Source organism: Polypterus senegalus, chromosome 12 (assembly GCF_016835505.1).
Source record: "Polypterus senegalus isolate Bchr_013 chromosome 12, ASM1683550v1, whole genome shotgun sequence".
Lineage (NCBI taxonomy): Eukaryota > Metazoa > Chordata > Cladistia > Polypteriformes > Polypteridae > Polypterus > Polypterus senegalus.
This window is the reverse complement of record NC_053165.1, coordinates 123,969,607-123,990,781: the sequence shown is the minus strand read 5'-3', so window position 1 is coordinate 123,990,781 and position 21,175 is coordinate 123,969,607. Positions and strand designations below refer to the sequence as shown.

At 36.4% G+C, this 21,175-nt stretch overlaps 1 protein-coding gene across 1 annotated transcript in view; it reads left to right on the top strand.

Moving 5' to 3' along the window:
- Positions 1–16,141, top strand: part of ubap1lb (ubiquitin associated protein 1-like b) — a 55,539-nt gene extending 39,398 nt beyond the window's left edge. The window contains exons 2-5 of the mRNA XM_039771358.1: positions 5,989–6,729; positions 9,064–9,273; positions 12,755–12,856; positions 15,840–16,141. Coding sequence (XP_039627292.1) covers positions 5,989–6,729; positions 9,064–9,273; positions 12,755–12,856; positions 15,840–15,977 — 1,191 coding nt within the window. The 3' untranslated portion in view covers positions 15,978–16,141. The remainder of the gene's footprint in view (positions 1–5,988; positions 6,730–9,063; positions 9,274–12,754; positions 12,857–15,839) is intronic.
- The last annotated feature ends 5,034 nt before the right edge of the window (positions 16,142–21,175 follow it).

The following is a 21,175-nucleotide window of genomic DNA, read 5'->3' as shown; positions in this document are numbered from 1 at the left end:
GAATTCCAACATGTTAGTAAAACATAACCTCCCTCTTCTGAACCCATGCTGACTGTTCAGAATAACTCCTGTCCTTGCCATGTGTTGCTCAATCTTATCCTTAATTCCTTCCATTAATTTTCCTGTGATGCATGTTAAGCTTACTGGCCTATAGTTGCTTGGATCTGCCCTGTCACCCTTTTTATATAATGGGATGATATTTGCCATTTTCCAGTCCTTCGGAATCTCTCCAGTGCACAGTGACTTCCTAAAAATATGTGTCAAGGGTTTATATATGTACTCACTAGCCTCCTTAAGAACACGAGGATAAATATTATCTGGGCCTGGTGATTTGTTTGATTTCATCTTATTTAATCTGAGCAGCACTTCTCCCTCTACAATTTCCAAATCCCTCAGTACCTCCTTAGTAGTCGTGTTTACCTCTGGGAGGTTATCCACTTGCTCACTTGTAAACACCTCAGAAAAATGTAAGTTTAGGGCATCTGCTATTTCATTGTCTGTATCTTTTAATTCCCTTTACTATTCCTGATGAACTTGACCTCCTCCTTAACTGTTCTTTTACTACTAAAATACTGAAAGAATCTCTTGGGGTCTTCTTTCGCCTTATCTGCTATATTCCTCTCCAACTGTCTTTTAGCCTCTCTGATATCCTTCTTAATGGTTGCCCTCATGTTCTCATACGCGCTGCGATTCTCTTTGCAGTCATTAGTCTTATATGCCTTATACAGCAGTTTTTTCCTTTGCAACTTCTTTTTAAATCTTTATTAATCCATCGTGGAGTTTTTTTTAGTTTCCTATTAATTCCAAATTTAGGTATGTATCTGTCCTGCATTACATGTAAAACATTTTAAACCTGTTCCACTGCTCCTCGACTGTCTCCACATTTAAAAGCTTATCCCAGTCTATCCTACTTAGACTTTGTCGCATCTGCTCAAAATTAGCCCTACCAAAGTTCAACTTAACAATTTTAGTCTTTGCATCTGTACTCTTACAAAATACTGAGAATTGTATTACATTATGGTCACTTGACCCTAGTGGTTCAATCACCTCTACACCCTCAATTCTATCCTGATTATTACAGAATACTAAATCCAGACAGGCTTCACCCGTGTTGGTGCTTTAACATGCTGTGTTAAAAAACAGTCGCTGATTACTTCTAAAACTCCTTCTCTTGTGCTCCTCCATCTGCAAGGTTATCCCAGTTAATATTTGGATAATTAAAGTCCCCCATGACTATAATATCCCCCTGTAAACTTGCCTTTTTGATATTACTAAAAAGATGTGTGTTGAAATTACTGTCTGAATTGGGTGGTCTATAACACACTCCTAAAATAAGACATTTTTCCCTAATATTTTCCAGGCGAAGCCACATGTCCTCACTAAGATGGGGCTCATCATCCAACTGAAGATGACTTACATTTAAACCCTGTTTGGCATAAACAGCAACCCCACCTCCTTTTCTATTCTGTCTATCCTTCCTAAAAAATGTGTATCCCTCTATGTTACACTCATCCCCATCTTTGTTATTTAGCCAGGTTTCCGTTATTGCTATAATATCATAATTATGCTCTGCTACATACAACTCCAACTCACTTACCTTATTTTTGATACTTCTAGCATTAAGGCAAGCTATTTTTAATGTGTTAATCCTTCTACATTTATGTGTTTGCTTAGAATTTACATTACTATGCATTTTTATTTCTACACCATTGTTTGTTCTTCCATGTATAGATCTAAATTTGGCCTGTCCTAAACTCCCTGCCCCCTTCCAAACCTTCCAACAGCCCCATTGGAGCTGGGTAATATTTAAACTAATTAAAGAGGTTAACAAAAGGTAAGTCCTCAACAAAAGCTATTGAAAAAGAACATAAAAATGGAAGAAAAAAAATGAAAAGAAAGGACAAAGAAAACAGAAGAAATATGGATCAAATTCCACAGGAAGCCATGAAAGGTGGAACCAGTAACTTGATTTAATAAGAAAGAAAAGTATCAGGATAGTTGCTTTTAATGGAAATCTTATTGAGTCCACAATAATCAATATAGGAGCATAATGTGCCATCAGTTTTTGTACAAAGAAAAAAACACCATCAATAGGATCTCTGCGAGTGTAGTGAATCCATTTTGGAGGTTTTCTGTAATATATTCCTGGCTGTAAATTCTGCCTGGGACAGTATCTAAATGTTTCCTCTAAGTAAGGGGCCTCCTGCCAAAAAATCTATTGCTCAACCATATTCCATGTGAGGCAAACTATAAGGATATTTGTTTGCAGAAAACATCACTTAAATCTTTAAACCAGAAAGGAGGGTTTCTCTGACAAATCAATTTATTTTAGGAGAGTGAATTTTCATGAGACAATGTTAAATTAGAAATTTCCCAATCTCTCTAATTCTCTGGAGTATCCCAGTTGAGGCATGTGTCAAGGTATTGAGTCACCACTGCTTATACTGTAGCTAAATTCAAAAACCATTTACTGGAAAGATTTGTTTACACCAATGATTTGCTCTTTCAGTAGCTGATCATTTTCTGAGTCCAAATTTATATTTTAGTACTATTAAAATGACATACATAAAAAATAACAAAAGGACCAGGAGATGAAGTTGACTGCTGAGGTCAAAACATTTAGAGATCAAATAGAAATAAGCAGTCAAATATTGTTTTACAATTTGAAAGTAAAAAACAATTAAAAATCGTGACCTAGCTTATTTCTAGCAATAACTATAGGGTGGTTCAGATCTAATTATTCAATTTTCATTACGCTATAACTTATTAAGTTTATTACATAGAAAATCACCCAAAAAATCCCGGACCATCAAGAAATGTGGGAACTGACAACATGAAGAATCGTCTTCGTGCCGAACTGGAATCATCCCCGCATAAATCAAAGTCATCCAGATGATCTGGATCTGCATAATTAGATCTGGAACATCCTGTGCTGAATAAAAGCTTATTTTTGAAATCCAGAAACTTGGATGAAAAAGATATGTCACTATCTTAGATAGTGATAGCCTGAAAATATCATACCTTCATACATATTGAGTCATACCTTCTCGATTCAATGTAATAGTAACAAAGCACTGTTTCTAACAAGAAATGGCCAAAATGGTGGCAGCCACAAGTAAACAAGATGGAAGTGATATATAGAAAAAACAAAATGACAGAAACAAATAACGTGCAAACAGACACAATAATTACAGATCTAAGTTCTCTATAAATAAAGCACAAAAAATCATAACATCTATATACAATAACTAGCAAAATATCCGCGCTTCGCAGCAGCGAAGTACTGCCTTAAATTTTTATTAAGAAGAAAATTAAACCTTTTTAAACTGAGGGAAAATATACTAATAATTATTTGTTAAGGATCTCTTTGTATACCACATTGTGAGATTGGCCCTCCGGTTGTAATATGACCAAGCTGTGTGCTGAGCTTACTCTTGAGCATGCAACGTACAGTTGGCCATGCGAACAGTAATCTTGTTTCAAATCTCACAGCTTGGATTGCTGCTGTCATAATCAGTTTGAGTTTCATGGTTTGTTTCAATTACGACAGTATTTGTAGGACTTGTGTTGAAGAGACATTCGGCATCTGTTAAGCGTTGTAAGTATGTAACCGGTTTCATCGATAACTTCACATCCAGCTTTGGAGAGTTTAAACATTCATAAACATCAAAGTGTCCACTACTGAAATCGTCACCTGTCAATATAAGATGTTTAAGAGGCATTGGCGGTTGTCGAAAGGTGTAAAATATTTGGCCATTTCAGTACACTTGAAAGCGACAACCGAACAATTCAGCAGCAGCCATCAACTCACATGAAGATGCATAGGTGAAGGGCTTAAGCATTTCAGTCTTATAGTGCTCCTGTGTGCTATAATTATCTCCTGTACCGTCATCAGTACACACCTTGAACCTGTCCCAGTCATTCAATACATAAGACACAATGTTCCTCCGGATATCAAGAGTGAGCCTGAAATGGCCGTGCAATATGTAACAAAGAGAATGGAAAAGGTAAGTGCCATCTCCGGGCATGGAAACCACTCGGTAAGTGACAGTTCTTTGATCGATGGTGATCACCTCGATAGACATGTTAATGCGGGTACGGCTGGAATGATAAAGGAAATGGGTACCTGAACAATGTAAACTAAGTCTAAAATACCTACACATTAACTATAATTGTAATAAATGAACAACAAAACAGCAGAGAAGCTGTGGATTAAATAAAAAGGCTGTAGTTATCAGCAGGGAGACGTGAATCCCGTGGCGAAGCAAGGAAGGGAATGTAGAGACTGGAGCGACGGACAGCCTTATATAGGCAGGCAGTCAACAACGTGGGGGACGTTGGGATGGGGGACCCAACGCCGCCTCACAGGATGACCAAGCTGCAGGCTAAGGATATATGTACGTAAGTAGGATTCAGTTCCAAATTTCTTGAAGATGGGCCCATAAGTAACAAAGACCGTTGAAAAGTTCAATATGGCGGCCGACAGTGGCATCATATCACCGAAATAAGTACCAAATTTCAGCCTTCTACCTACATGGGAAGATGGAGAATTAGTGACGTTGGAAAGTTCAATATGGCGGCTGACAGTGGTGTCATACTACCGAAATAAGTACGTACATTGGTTTCGGTTAGCGCAGGGAAGCCGCCTACCAAATTTCGTGAAGATGGGGCCATGAATAAGAAAGTTCAACATGGAAGACGTTGTTGACCGTTATGACCGTTACGCGTAGAATTTTGAAATGAAACCTGCTTAACTTTTGTAAGTAAGCTGTAAGGAATGAGCCTGCCAAATTTCAGCCTACTACCTACACGGGAAGTTGGAGAATTAGTGACATTGGAAACTTCAATATGGCGGCCGACAGTGGCATCATACCACTGAAATAACTACGTACATCTGTTTTGGTTAGCGCAGGGAAGCCACCTAACAAATTTCGTGAAGATGGGGCCATAAATAAGAAAGTTCAACATGGCGAACATTGTCAACCGTTATGACCGTTATGCATAGAATTTCGAAATGAAACCTGCTTAACTTTTGTAAGTAAGCTGTAAGGAATGAGCCTGCCAAATTTCAGCCTACTACCTACACGGGAAGTTGGAGAATTAGTGACGTTGGAAAGTTCAATATGGCGGCCGACAGTGGCGTCATATCACCAAAATAAGTACGTACATCAGTTTTGATTAGCGCAGGGAAGCCACCTATCAAATTTCGTAAAGATTGGGTCAGCCTTCTACCTACACGGGAAGTTGGAAAATTAGTGAAGTTGGAAAGTTCAATATGGCGGCCGACAGTGGCATCATACCATCGAAATAAGTGCATTATATCGGTTTCGGTTAGCGCAGGGAAGCTACCTAGCAACTTTCGTGAAGATGGGGCCATAAATAAGAAAGTTCAACATGGCGGACGTTGACGACCGTTATGACCGTTGCGTGTAGAATTTCGAAATGAAACCTGCTTAACTTTTAAAAGTAAGCTGTAAGGAATAAGCCTGCCAAATGTCAGCCTTCTACCTACACGGGAAGTTGGAGAATTAGTGATGAGTGAGTGAGTCAGTGAGGGCTTTGCCTTTTATTAGTATAGATCCTGTTACTATGTCATACTATTAGAGATCACAATACACAGTATGTACTAAATGCTTGTGAATCAAGAATAAATTCAAAGGAACATGGGAGGGATGGAGCTCACAGAAAGCTTACTAAAACAGAGACTTAATTTGCTTCTCTTTGTTTTTTGGTAAAAATCAAAAGATGTCAATTTTTTCTTCAGTCTGATGTGTTATTGTGGTGCTTGCAAGTAATTCTTCCTAACATTGTAGTTTTTTTCTTCAAAAATGCAGATTATTGCTTGTAAGACTTTATAATGCAGTGGCAGAAGCAAATTAAGTTTTATAAAGCTCATTTTAAAAATAATTCTGTTAAATTCAGCTGTCTAATATTGGATTTAAATTCATAACTACAACAAACTCTTGAATAGCTGTATCTCTTTTACAGTATAACTTCACTATGGAGAGATGGGTCCTTCAGTCATTTACAGATGACAGCCAGACTTCCACTTCTGAAACCAGTGCCATTCTGGAGGCTATGCCATCAGCTCCTTCATTCTTGCTAATGATTTTCAGCAAAGATGCCAACAGTAATTCAAAGATAAAGAACAATTATACTACAACAGCTCTGAGATCCAGGAGTCAAAGTTTAAATGCTACTGATGTAAAGTGTTACCACCCAAGGGTCAGATTTATGGCCAAAAGTTCTGAAAGTGATGATGGTTACTCTGAAGATGATGAATGCTCCTCTTCTGATGACTGGGAAGATACTATCTTGCAACCTCCAGGTCTAGTGAAAAGTGCTTACAAGAGGGCTTTTTCAAACAGTCGGTTACTGAAAAAGACTGATCTCAAACCAAAAACATCTCAATATTTATCTAGTCTGTCCTCTCCAGATGGCTCAAGTATGCAAAGAAGAAGTGTCATCTTTTCATCTCAAAAGGTTTATCATGACAATGAAAAAAACGCTTTATCAATGATGGAAGAACATACAAGATGGCACCATTCCTGCTGCCAACAGAAATGGCCCAAGAGAAGACTACCATCTCTGCATCGCAGTGGTGAAAACTGTTCTTTGGGTTCACTAACACCACAGCCTCCATCTTCCCCACCATCTATGCACCTCAAGCCACGTCCCTGCACTGCTGGTCATATCCCAGATGTTAGAAATCATAAACCAAAATTTGCAGTGAGGATCAAGTTGATTTTTTTTTTTTGTTTTTTAGATGTTTCTTAAATGGAAAATATATTTAGATTTTTGAGTCAATTTATTTTTTTTTATTGTTAAGCAGCACTATTTTTGGTCACTGGCTAACCTATTCTAGTTGAAAATAGTCTCCTTACATTGTAAAGAGGAATTACACATAGATTGAAGAAGGTTCTTCACTTACCAGTATGCCAATCTTATGTCTCTTTAAATTCAGTACATTATCAATATAAAAGTAAATAAAAAAGAAACCCCTGTGTCAGAGGCTTAAATATTCAATGATGTAATTTATTCAAAATAAACACACCTCAGCAAAAACTTTCACCTTCATCCTTTTTAAATCCATGTAAATGTCTCCTGGTGATAGTACTCAAAATGATAACATCCAAATAGAATCATTTTAGCTTAGTTTTTCATAGTGTTCCTCCCTCGGTTACAAAAATTGACTATACAGTTAGCCTGCCCCCTAAAAATTATACCCTTCATTCTATGCTCATCCTACACACAAATTTTTAAAACTATACTGAGGTTTGTGCCATAAAAAATAGAAAACTTAGTTTAACTTTATATTTAACATTTGAGAACACTTCTCCTCACCTTACAAATAAATAGGCAAAACTGAAAACAGAACTCTTACTCTTCCTGATTAAATAACTACTAATATTCTGGTAAAGTATCATTACAAAGGAATTTGTAATTTACAGATATTAGAAAAACTGAATATACATTTCAAGAAATGATCTACCTGTGGTTAGGTGAATTGCAAGGCTCAGTGAGTCAATAAGGGTGAATTATTATAGGTGGAGTGGTGCCTCCGTGGCTAAGGATTCACTCTGGTATCTAGAGGGTTGCTGGTTCAAATCCAATTACTGCTATAAGGAATCATAATCCATTGGGCCCTTGAGCAAGGCGCTCAGTCTCAAAAGTGCTCCAGGGGCCCTGTATAATGCTGCCCTTGGGGATTAACAAAGTATATCCAAAAAAGGCTGTTAAAATATGCAAAGACATAAAGATAATCACAATAATACATGTTTTCTTATTTAATGATAAAATTGACTTGAATGTGAATTGTAAACCACTGTCCTGGGAAACCAAGCAATGTTCCATTATTTTAAAAACTGTGACCAGTGATTGATCTGTCTAATGCACAATAACATTCAATAAAGAAACTCCATTTATTCTCTAATCTGTTTAATCAAGTTAATGCCAATGTCTAACCAGCCCTGGATAGACAGCTAGTCCATTGCAGTCACACATACACCCACATTCACTCATATATGGCCAATCAGCTTTTTTGATGTGAGTTGAATAGTAACTCAGACATGTCCAAGTGATGGTGGGTTTCACACTCCATACATTCAATGACCAGGCTGGGATTTATACCCAGTACTCTGGAGCTGTGAGACAGTAGCAATAACTACGGTGACATCATTCGACCAGTTACTAACTGTTTCTAAATATTTATAAATGGTATTTTGCAATCTTATGATCCTGAGGTTGGAATACTGTGTATATAAAAAGCAAAGGAAGCTAATTATTCTCTATTATTTTGGTAAATTCTTTAAAGCTTTTAAAATAATTGCATGTTTAATATACACAAAATGTAAACAAATAAACTGCTGTACAGAAAGACAGAAAGACCAAAGCAAAACCCAAACCTCAAGTAAAGAAGGAATTTTACAGAATGTTCCTTTTTCAAAAGTTGTACAGTATTGACTTTTAAAGTCTATATGTGTGCTTGTATATAGATATGACTGTCTCAATACAAATTTGTTTCACTTCAGAGTTGTAGTTGTACTATTGTCCATTACATAAAAACAAGATTTGTTTTTAAAACACCACATAGCACATAACATGATGACACAAAAAAACAAAAAAAGTCAATTTGAGTTTACTATACTGTTTCAACATTTTACTTGATTAACCACTTTTGCTACATCTTACCTCCACAATAATGCTGAGAGTAGAGAGTTGCTTCTCTAATTACAATGGACCAAGAAATGTAGATTACATAGAATTGACGTTTTGATGATCTGCCACTAGAAGTGTCTCTATTTCTATATAGTCTTTCTTTACTTTTTAACATTATGACATAGTTGACATATGCATTTTAACATCTGCTGGGTATATTCTTTTTAATTTTTAATATGGATTAGAATTATATTTTTCAACTAGTGTAAATGGAGTAAGGTACTATTGTTTACATAAGCAGTAGCATATTAGAGAATATATATAATATAAAATCTAAATATAATAATCTTATTAGCACAGACACTTGAATGAGTTTGTAATCTAATTATTCTATTTTCTTTGCAGTCCTTTAGTTCCTATTCCTGCCTTCCTCCACTGCCTTCCATGTGTCACTCTGCTTGTCCTTTCATTTCTCGCTCAGACACATCAGCAGACTTACTACTTGCACTCAGCAAGGAGGAGCAGGATCTGCTGAAACCAGTTTTAGAGCTGAGCTATCCTATGTCCAGAGCCATCCGGGCTCTTCAGAAGATTGGCCGGCAGAGTTCTGCACAGGTCTGGACTTTTGCACACTAATAGAAGAAATATGTAGTCTGCACTTATCATATTGTATGTTTTTCTCATTTCTGTTGTACTGCATATGAATCAGCATTAATCCTAAAATGTTGAATGTTTAAACATTAAGATGGGGTTCATGTTTAGATCAGATTTTACCCTTGCCTTTTATTTGTAACAGAAATCCTAAATACTCCAAGAAATGTTTACTTAGTCTTAACAAGCATTTGTTTTAAGATTAAATTGTCTAATTTCAGTAACATGAAATAATGCTTAAAACTAAAATAAGACTTATTAGTCCGAGTTTATATTAATACCTTATTATTTTTAAAGTGATCAACAATTACTTTCAAAGTTAGAATAATAGGATGAAAATTCACTTAGAAATTTTTGATTAATCATAAATTTAGTTATGATTAAAAATAGGTTGATTAGTCATTATTGAAAATCTTTACTAGCACAGGTAAGTTTGTTCAATTGAAAAGTTAATAAAAAACAATCATAAACGGTTGAGGCACTTCCATGATCCCTGCGTTGTATATTTTCAAGAAAAACAGAAATATTGAGTTAACAAGTGAAATGCCTTTGTAGATGAGAGTCCAAGATCAGACTGAAGTTATATGGTTAAGGAGGAGTTTATATGTTATATATAACATTTTAGAAAATTTGGCAGAAAAGGGAAGAAAATTTACTAATTAACATGTTGAAATATACAGCAATCCAACTGTAAATAGGCTTGTATCACTGACACATAGTTTTACAGTATTTCTTCAGATCTGTCAGAAAAATGTTCTCATGTTTTGTGGTATTGATCTACAATCGCCATTGCCCTGATATTGTGCTATGCTTCCATGTAACCTTTTGCAAAAGGCATTTTCTTGTGGCATTTTGCTGCTGTATATGATTACATTGATGATATACTGTACCAGATAAAACTAGCACAGAAAAAATCTTCACAAATAATTAAAAAGCAGATATCTGGTTTGCACCTTCGGTTCTCTGCCACCCATGATGCGCATAACTTTGATTCACCCTTTTTACATTAGCTCTATTCCTGTAAACAGGGAAGAATTGGAAACAGTTTTTTTGTATGCGGGATTAGCCTTTGTCTCACAAGTTGAACTGAATCTAATGCATTCAATCTTGGTTTGGAGATAGCACCTTCCTTCTCCCTATGGATTATCTTGCAAAAAATATCCAATTATTATAATTATTTCCACAGTTTCTATTGTTTCTTTTTTATATAAAACAAACTTCATGTAGTCTTTTTTTACACAGCATAATATCCTTGGTCTTCATTATAATAAAATATTTTTATTTCTCTTTTAACCTGCTGTATTACATATGTTGGCCTTTGTAAGATTTTCCAACATAACTGTTGTCATTTTAATATATTCAGGAACTGAGCTAGTTAAATGTTGCCATATTTATTGTAAGTATAAACTACAGATAGTCATGGCTGGCACATGGGATGAGGTAACAACTCGATTGCCACAGGCAGCACTTTGGTAAGGATGACATTTCCATGCAACAGTATTTTTTAACATTAAGAAGGAATATAAAAAGACAGTTATTTATGAATCTTAAGATTAATCTTAATCTTACATGCACATCTGGATCCTTAATTATATGCTACCTTTAAAAATTATTGCATTTTCATTTTAAAAGTTTGAAATTCCAGAAAATGCATTTGGCAGAGTCTTGTTCCACCCCAACTAACAGAGAATTAAAACAGCACATTTGTGTTTCAAATTTAAATATCAGTTCACAATATTGGGGTTCTTTTTCCTGATTTTCACAAATTGCATTGTATACATATTGATTAAAGTATATAATTTTGTAACATTTTGTTAATTTCTGGACTTTTATGAAGTTGTCAGTCACATGTAATATATGGTACAATGTCCATTAAATACATAAATACATTTTAAATTAGCGTTACATGTTTATTTAAAAGGGACAGACACCCTTTAGCTTGTAGGACAGAAGCCAAATTTCCCCTGGGGAGAAATAAACATCTATCTATCTATCTATCTATCTATCTATCTATCTATCTATCTATCTATCTATCTATCTATCTATCTATCTATCTATCTATCTATCTATCTATCTATCAAGTGCCAAGGTATATAAAATAACAATATAACCAATAACATAATTATCAGGATGCCACTGGTTAATATGTTAAATTTATGTACAAGTCAAATTTTTCATAATTACCAAGTAAGACATAACATTCTCAAACTTATTTAATTCAGATTGGGATCGCAAGGCACCAGTGCCTATCCGAAAAGCACTGGTTGCAGTTGGGAAATCACCCTGTATCAGGTGACATTTAATATGCAGAGTTCAATCATAAACACACACAAACAGGACCAATTTAGAATTTCTGTACCAAAACCTAACATGAACGTCTTAAGATTGTAGTAAGAAAGCTAATGCAACCTCAAGGAAAAAACTCAACATAAATAATTATTCAATCCCATGATCTTGGTCCTGGGTCCATGTGGTAGTAACATTAACTACTGCATCAATATTCTACCCTAATCATAGAACAGTAAATACACATTTTTACAACACACATAAAATTGCTTTTTTAATAATATTAACTATTATATATCTAATTCTACTGTATATTATAATTTCATTAGTGTAAAATAGAAACATATTAGAGTCCAAACAAAATACAAAATATTCAAGTACATACACAATGTAAGGAGTTCAGAATGAGTTCTATGTTCAAGATTTCTGGGCTTAATCTCTGTAATATGATGAGTAAGTTTGTTGAAAGAAAGAACTTTAAGGTAGTAATGCCGCTTTGGACAAGAATCTGTGAAATACCACTAGGTGTCTTCAGAAAGAGGTGTTCTATACTATTCCACTAATACTAGACTTGGAGTGGACAAAGGACATGATGTCTTAATTATTTTTTCAGTCGGCCAACTGAGAATTCCCTGGCATAAGCCTGGAACTGTTGCTGAGAATAGGGTGGCCTGGACAATCCAGGCTTTACTATGACCACCTTGACCATCACCAGGAAACGCAAATTGAAAGTGCAGTGAAGTCACTTTATATCGAGGATGTGTAAATCCCCTTGTATTTTATGGTAAATAATATTTTAGGTACCCACTTTAACATTGACATTATTACTTAAACTATTATAAGATGTAAGTTAATATTTAACCTCTTGAAGTATTGGGGATTCGATTGTCTAATGCAACAACATGACAATAAGGAAACAAAAATCAATATACACCTAGATAATAATTTTGCAACAATTATTGTAAAGATTGACCCTTTTTTGGTTTAGTTGTAAAAGTATGTGTTTGGTATAATCATGAAAATGAATTAATGATTAAAAGCTTTCATGATCTGCAGTATTGATCTTAAAATTGTATTTATTGAATACATTTTCAACAATTACTGGAGATAGGTTTCGCTGTATTAAAATGTAATGAGTATGTGTTCACATTCATTTCAGATTCTTAGTTATTTGATGGCCTGTGACAGATTTTGCAAGCAAGGTTATGAGGAATCACTGGTTGAGGAAGCCCTGGAAATGTTTCAATATTGTGAGATAAAGGTGAGGCAAAGTTTGAATATATGTCCTTGTTTGAAGCGAAAAAATCAACTTTTTTTTTGTTTTGTTCATTTTTAGAAAGTCTCTTGTATACATGAAAATAGGACAAGTCTGCAAGTATGCTTAATGTCTTATGGATGGCCACAGATATGCTAATGATCATTTAAAAATGAGATGTTTTTCTAGTGAATAATTAACAAGAGTCTGAAATACTCAAATGTTTTACTAGTGAGGCACTATTTAAATAACTCATTTTAAATCATAATATTTAAGAAGCAGTGTTATAAGAGTTTTGTTACACTGAAAGTGATATGCATTTTAAATATTGCACATATAGTTGAAAAGCAGAATGTTATAAAAATGCTATAGGATGTTAATACTGTTCATGGTCCATTCTGGGCTCCTTGATGTTTCCATTCAGTATCACTGGGCTAAAAACTCTTATGTCTGAATATTATGAAAATTTTTTTAAGTGTACTTTGTTAAATAAGTCATCTTTATACAGTAGATGTTTCTGTAAATTTATGTAGTTGTGCAGATTGCAAACAAGAAAAGGCAACTTTTAAAAGGAACAGTTACATGTTTCTATCTTTTAATAGCAAAAGCATTCATGTGGTAGTTTTGAAATGACCCAGATGTTTTTGTATAAATAATTAGAAAATAGCTGATTGGTGAAGTCACTGATCTAGTAGTGTGCTGAGGACGAACTTATATTCAAAGAATCAACATGGCAGCATGAGCTATGCCTTGTGTAGCCAGTCCACCAATAACCACTGCTTTGTTTCTTGAGTTCTTCCCCTAATACTAGATTAGGCTAGTGATGACACAGCGCCACTGTTTTCTAGCAATTTATTCAAAATTATTCTTTACAGCACAATTTTGTGATGCTCCTAGATGATTTTTTTCTACATGATACATGTGCTAAGAAGTTAAGCAAAATGACACGTTTTATTGGCTAACTAGAAAGATTACAATATGCAAGCTTTCAACGCAACTCAGGCCCCTTCTTTAGACAAGATGTAATCACTTACATGATACATGATATTTTTTGCTATTAAATGATAGGAAATTATGACTGCCCCCACCCCTTTAATGTTTAGGTTGATCTGATTACTGTTATATTACCACAGTACTCTGGGCTGTATGAAAGTCTTACATTTGCCCCTCTTGTATCAACATCTGTAAGCAGCACCATATTAAAGACTTCTGTAAATTTTGAAAGTGCCTACATGTTGACTGATTTGATTATTATACAAGATTTGTGTTATTTACTTGGGCTCACTCTTGCATTTTAAAGAAACTAATTTGCACTATTACACTCTATCTATAAAATATTTACATCCAGTAAGGATGCAAGGGTATAACTTTTATTCTGAACAAAATAGATGTATATGGTCCTAAAACCAGAATTAATGAACTGATTTATTGGTTTAAAGTGGGACTTTATGTGGAAGATCATTAGTACTTGGTAAAATTGTACATGTGTAGCAATATAAGTGATCATATGTCATTGCATTGATCTATATAGATCTAAGCAATCATTATGGAGCTCTTACTGCAATGATTTAATGATCCACAGAAGTAGCGAAACATACACTCACTGGCCACTTTATTAGGTATACCTGTTCAACTGATTGTTAACACAAATATCTAATCAGCAAGTTACCTGGCAGCAACTCAATGCATTTGGGCATGTACACATTATTAAAAAAAATGACCTGCTAAAGTTCAAACTAAACATCAGAAAGGGAAGAAAGGTGACTTAAATGACTTTGAACATGGTATGGATGTTGGTGCCAGACGGGCTAGTGTGAATATTTCAAAAACTGGTTATCTACTGGAATTTTTATACACAACCATCTCTGTGGTTTACAAAGAATGGTCTGAAAAAAGGGAAACTAGCCAGAAAATTGTGGTTGATGCCAGAGTTCAAAGGAGAATAGCCAAACTGGTTTGAGTTGATGGAAAGGAAAACAGTAACTCAAATAATCACTTGTTACAACTGAGGTTTTCAGAAGAGAATCTCTGAATGCACAATACATTAGACATTGAAGCAGATAGGCTACAAAAGCTTGAGATCATACCGGGTGCCATTCCTGTCAGTTAATAAGAGGCAAATAAGGCTGAGGCTACAATTCACATGGGTTTACCAAAATTGGACTGCAGAAGATTGCAAAAAGGTCACCTGGTCTAATGAGTTTCGATTTCTGCCTGCAACATTCAGATGGTATGGTGAGAATCTGGCATGATGGCATACATCCAGCTTGCCTTGTTTCAAATGTTTCAGGCTGGTGGTGATAGTGTAATGGTGTGGAGGATATTTTCTTGACATCCTTTGGGGTCCTTAGTACCAACCGAGCATCACTTAAATGCCACAGCCTACCTGGGTATTGTTGCTGACCATGTCCTCCCTTTATGACTGCAGCGTACCCATCTTCTGATGGCTACTTCTAGCAGGAAAATGCACCATGTCACAAAACTCAAATAATCTCAAACAGGTTTCTTGAACATGCCAATGAATTCACTGTACTCAAAGGCCTCTACAGTCACCAGATCTCAATCCAATTGAGCACCTTTAGGATGTGGTGAAATGGGAGATTCACATCATGGATGTGCAGTCAAAATATCTGCAGCAATTGCATGATGCTAGCATGTCAATATGGACCAATATTCCAGAGGGATGTTTCCAGCACCTTGTTGAATCTATGCCACTGAAGAACTATGACAGTTCTGTAGGCAAAAGGGGGTTCATCCTAGTACTGGCAAGGTGTACACATACAGGTGACCTGAGAAAGAGATTAATATATATATCATTACAAAAACTAAAGGCAGTGCAGTTCCTCACAACTTTCAGTATATGGACTCTTCATTAATGAAATCTGGCAAGTAAATCTGTGCTGAATTTATATCAAAATTACAAAGTCATTACCTGAGAACCTGTATTTTATGATTAGTACAGTAACATAATTTCATTTATTTTTTACAGGTAGATGAATTCTTGCATCTGGTGACTGAGTTTACTGAAATGGGATTTCCACTAAATGCAGTTAAAGAGGTCCTGCTTGTTCATGAAAACCACAGTGAAAAAGCTTTGGAGGAATTAGTGTCCCAAATTGAATGGTGAAAAACAATGAAATATAATTGAAAACATTGCTTTTTGCACAACTTTTAAAATAATACTGGACTCCCTAAAATGAATTACTGGCAAATGTTTTTGTCGAAATCCATTAGATTTCTGGTAAACTATTGTTAGAATAAATACTGAGGATAAAATATTGGTAAAATTAAATGAAAACCCTAGCTTTACAAGTGAGGTTTTGGATTAGTGTCCAGTACTGATAATATTAAAGGATGCTTAACACAAATGTGTTTTCTGCCACATAGAATTCTTACCTATTGGTATTGAATTGAAGTGTGACATTGATTTAGCATTTATTCAGTGAGTATTACTATAATGTATCTTTATCAACTATTTGTAAATGAGTTCAGGGTTATAATGGCTTGAGCCTTTTCCTGTGGCACTGGGTGCAAGGTAGAAAACAGCTTTGGAACTGCCAGTCAACCTAACTAACACAGGTTTAGTTCCTAACCAACACAGGTTTAGGTAACAGGAAAACCTATACAGACTCAGCAAAAGTGTGCAGATTCCATGTGGAAAATGACCAGGCAAAAATTCAAACCTAGGATACTGGATCTATGAGGAAACATTATCATCTTTGCAAATTAAAAGACTCAAATAATTAAACTGAGTAAGAAAGAAGTAAAAGTTTGTTTAAATAATGTAAATCCAACAGTGTTTTCTAACCTGAGAAAGGTTCATCACTAGGTTTTGAGCTGGGAGAAACGTACAGGACATTCAACATTTATGAAAAGCAACATTCAACCCTGACTGCCTAATTGGCACAACTTTAAGATTTAAAAGGTTGTGTGAAGACAGTTTATTTATTTTTAGTGAGGGTAACCAACAAACCAGAGTAAACTCAGAAACTTACCATTAAACCAGAGCTAATGAGGACGTGAAGACAGTTTATGTTGTATATACTTTTGAAGACATTTAAGTTAGAAAGTCTGGCATGGTTATCCAGTTGTTGTTACTGCTGTCCTTCACAGTTTCAGAAGACAGCATCTGAACTCCATTTCACACATTGTCTGTATTCATTTTTAATATTCAACTTTTGTATAGATGATTCCCTCAACACCCTGATTTTATAAAGAAGTGTTTGTTTAATTGTGGGTTCATCCCTGAAATGATGTGATTTATATGTGTGATTATGGGTGTGGCATGCTCACATGGACATGTTTTCTGTTGTAGGCCTGATCATGCCTGGATTAGTCTTGCAGGACCCTGTGTGTATATAATACATCTAGAGACAACTGTGAATAAATTTGGATTAAATATGATTGGGCACAATTGGATCATTTACTGTGTGTGAAACCAATCCAGTGCCTCATGGAGATGGGGCTGAAAATGGGGGCAGTGATTTCAACAGCAAAGAGAAACGGTACTGTTATCAATGTCATCAACCAATAGTAAGCCAGTGGAAGAGCTATCTACGACTGAAACAAATCCCTAAAACACCAATTGAACATATGTGTATCTGTGCAGAGAACACATGTGTTAAAAATAAATTTAACCTGTTTCAAGGAAAAATGGCATATGTCAGACCAAATTATATTTTAGGAATCAAAGACATCACTGCATTAGTGGTAAAAGTGAAAAAATTGCTGTGTGTAGTCTCTGTCATTTACTGTTACAACGATACAGCCGGAGTAAATTTTAGGCTGAAAGAATTGGCAACAGCATTTGCAAACTATGAACTCTAGAGTGTAAGTTTAAGCTAAAGAGTGTGCAGTTATAACGAGTAAGAAGGAGGTGAAAAAAACTCTGTAAAGTTAGATATTTTTGCTAAAACAAAGAACAACAGGCGATGCACATTTCTGGCGTCAAATCTCCCAAAACATTAAATGTGCCTAACGACACTGACACTGTCCGAGAACCACAGGACAGGTGAGGCTGAACAGCATCCAACTTCTGATTGCACTTCTAAACAAATAACGGAAGTATTTAAAATTTCTGTTTAATTATAAATGCCAAACATGCCATACCAAAATATCACAACATTTTAACATGGTACTTCTCCAAACACTTTTTGCTGTTTTTACGACATGTAGTGATGCAGGATCTATAATCCTGTAAGATCTATAAACAAACTAGTAAGTTGTGCTACTAACGTCTTGAATTGACAACAGCAATTTTAGCTTTATATAATCTCAGTGTCAAGTCTTTTTTTAAGTTCTTTCTCTTAACCACCACATATTTCTATACCTGTTATCACACTTGGGTCACAAAGTTGCACATGTTCATTCAGGGTTTTCAAGAAACAGAAACTTTATTCGAATACAGCATAATAAAGCATGAAGAATAAAGCAGAGGATGTCTGTGGGAAGAAAGAAAAGGTAGTGATACAATAGGACAGCCGCAGTGCTGCTGATCCACAAAGAACAGATGAAAAGCTGTGTTTGTTTCCCATTGTATCACTATTTAAAAGTGGGTTTCAGAGGAATGGTCATGTCCTCTGGGGGCTGCGTTCACTGTGTTCACATCTTTGTGAATTAAGCGACTCTCAAAACCGGCCTCGGACAGATGTGACAGGACATCTGCATTAATGTGTGCAATGCCGGGTCGATGATGGGCACTATAATTAAACAGCTGCAAGCTCAAGAACCATCTCATGAGACTGGAGTTTGTATCCTTCTGTAGGTATAGCCACTGAAGGGGAGCGTGATCAATCATAAAGGTAAACTTACGTCCCCATAAATAATAACGGAGTGCCTCCACAGCCCACTTAATTGCCAAACACTCCTTTTCAATTGCTGAATAGTTGCGCTCCCAAGGAAGCTATTTCCTACTCAAAAACATAATAGGGTGCTCTTCATCATCAGAAACCTGAGACAGGACAGCACCTAAACCGAATGCACTAGTGTCCATCTGTAGGACAAAATCTTTAGAGAATCGGGATTCTGCAAACTGGGCAAGAAGACAAAGCAGTTTTCAAGTCACAGAAGGATCATTCACAATCATCTGACCAGATAACAGTGCGATTCTTCTTACCCCTTGTAAGATCAAAAAGAGGAGCAGCCCTATTCGGAAAATCAGGGATGACCCTCCTATAATAACCAGCAAGCTCCAGAAATGCTCAAACCTGGTTCTGCATCTCCAGACATGGGTAAGCAAGCACTTCATCCACCTTTTAGTTGAGGTCGAACCAACACCCTGCCCATAGAATAACCCAGGTAATGAGTCTCAGACATATCTAATCTACATTTCTTGGCGTTGCTGTCAAAACAGCTTGCCTCAAGTTGTCAAGAACAGGCTGAAGCCATTCCAAATGTGTGCACCAATCATTACAGAAAATGACATCATCGAGGTATGACCCGAAATATTACAGAATGAGGACACAAGATCTGATCCATCATACACTGGAAAGTTAGAGGCATGCCATGGAGACCAAACGGGAGTCTAGTAAATTTTTTAAGACCGTCAGGGGTGGCAAATGCAGTTTTCTCGCAACTGGAAGCTTCAAGAGGCACCTGCCAGTAACTCTTTGTGAGATCCAACGTGGAGATATAGGACGCCTGACCAGGTTTTTCCAACAACTCGTCAATACAAGGCAATGCATAGGCATCAAATTTGGAGACGTTATTCAAGTGCCTGAAATCGATACAGAACCGAATGGGACCGTCCGGTTCTGGGATTAATGTGACCGGACTGCACAAGTCAGTTTTACTTTCACGAATAACACCCAATGCTAGCATCTGCTTGACCTCTTCACGCACAACATTCCGCCGCGCCTCTGGGATCTGAAACAGGCGCATCAGCACCTTAACACCGGGTTCAGTAGTGATTTTATGTTCCGCAAGACGAGTGATGCCTGGCAGGGTGAATAAAACATTAGTGTTCTGTCCAATCAAAGATAACAACTCCATTTTTTGCGAGTCAGTCAAATCGTCACCAATGGCAACATTTGTTTGAGAGACTACAGACAAGGATGCACAAACTCCCTGTGGGTCACGCCACTCCTTCAAGAGATTGATATGCAAAATCTGTAGCGGCTTCTGCCGGCCCGGTATTCCGACCTTGTAATTCACCGGCCCCATACGCTCCTCAGTTATGGCAGGCCCCTGCCATGTTGAGAGGAACTTGTGCGGGTCAGAAGGAATCAGAACCAATACACGATTGCCAGGTTTGAATTCCCAGAGATTACACAGTCTATCATACAGATGCTTCTGGGTGTCTTGATCACATTGCTGATGCTCTACAGCGATAACAGAAAGTTCAGAAATCTTATCCTGCAGTGAAATCACTCAATCTGCAAAGCTCGGTCATTGAACCTTCGTCCAGATTCCCATCCATTCTTCATGAACAACATCCAAGGTGCCCAGTGGAAGCCTGCAGGGATTCTCAAACTGCAAACATAAGGAAAGGCAGAACAGAGTCCCAGGACGTCGGGTCATCATGAGCGACTCGCCTGATCATCCGTTTTAAAGTCAATTAAATCGCTCAGTCAGGCCTGTGGGTGGTAAAGAGTGGTGCTCAACTTCTCAATGGCAATGTTTCATTACACGGGAAGTAAAAGGCATTCCCTGGTCAGTTCAAATTTCACTAGGGATGTGTGACACCCCGTGTAGTTGGAATTGGAATCACCAGCCTACACTCTAGGTGTCTAGTATGTGGGACCGAGCGTGACCAGGATGATGGTGTAAGACAGGGAGACACAGACACAAAAAGGGTTGGGTTTTTTGAAAAATAAAGTGAGGTTTTATTTACAGGTGCACTTAAAGAAAATAATCAAAAATAATGTCCTGCGGAATTTATATATTAAAACACAGTCCAATGCCGCAAAGGACACACAAAAACAATCAAATGGAGCCCAGAAATGACTGTATACAATATTTACAGTGCTACTTGAAAGTCCCAAAAGAAAAAGTAAAATACACACAAACTAATGAAATCCAAATATATACACAAAAACAAAATGTGAAGCTGTCTTCCTCCACAGTGATCCAAGTCAGGAAGCTGCTCCTCCAAACAGTGTATAATACAGGATTCACCCAAAAATATTCAAAAATATAGAAAAGTGTATATACAAAAATAAACAGTGCACCACTAACCACAACCCAATAAATACCTCCACCAAAGTTATTCAAGAGATATTTATATGAAAAAAATATTTACAAAAACAAAGCACAAGCCGTAATGCTGTTCTGTCAGGTACCTTTCTCTAAGAAGATCTATTCAGAAAGAACCCCCTCTAGAGGCCA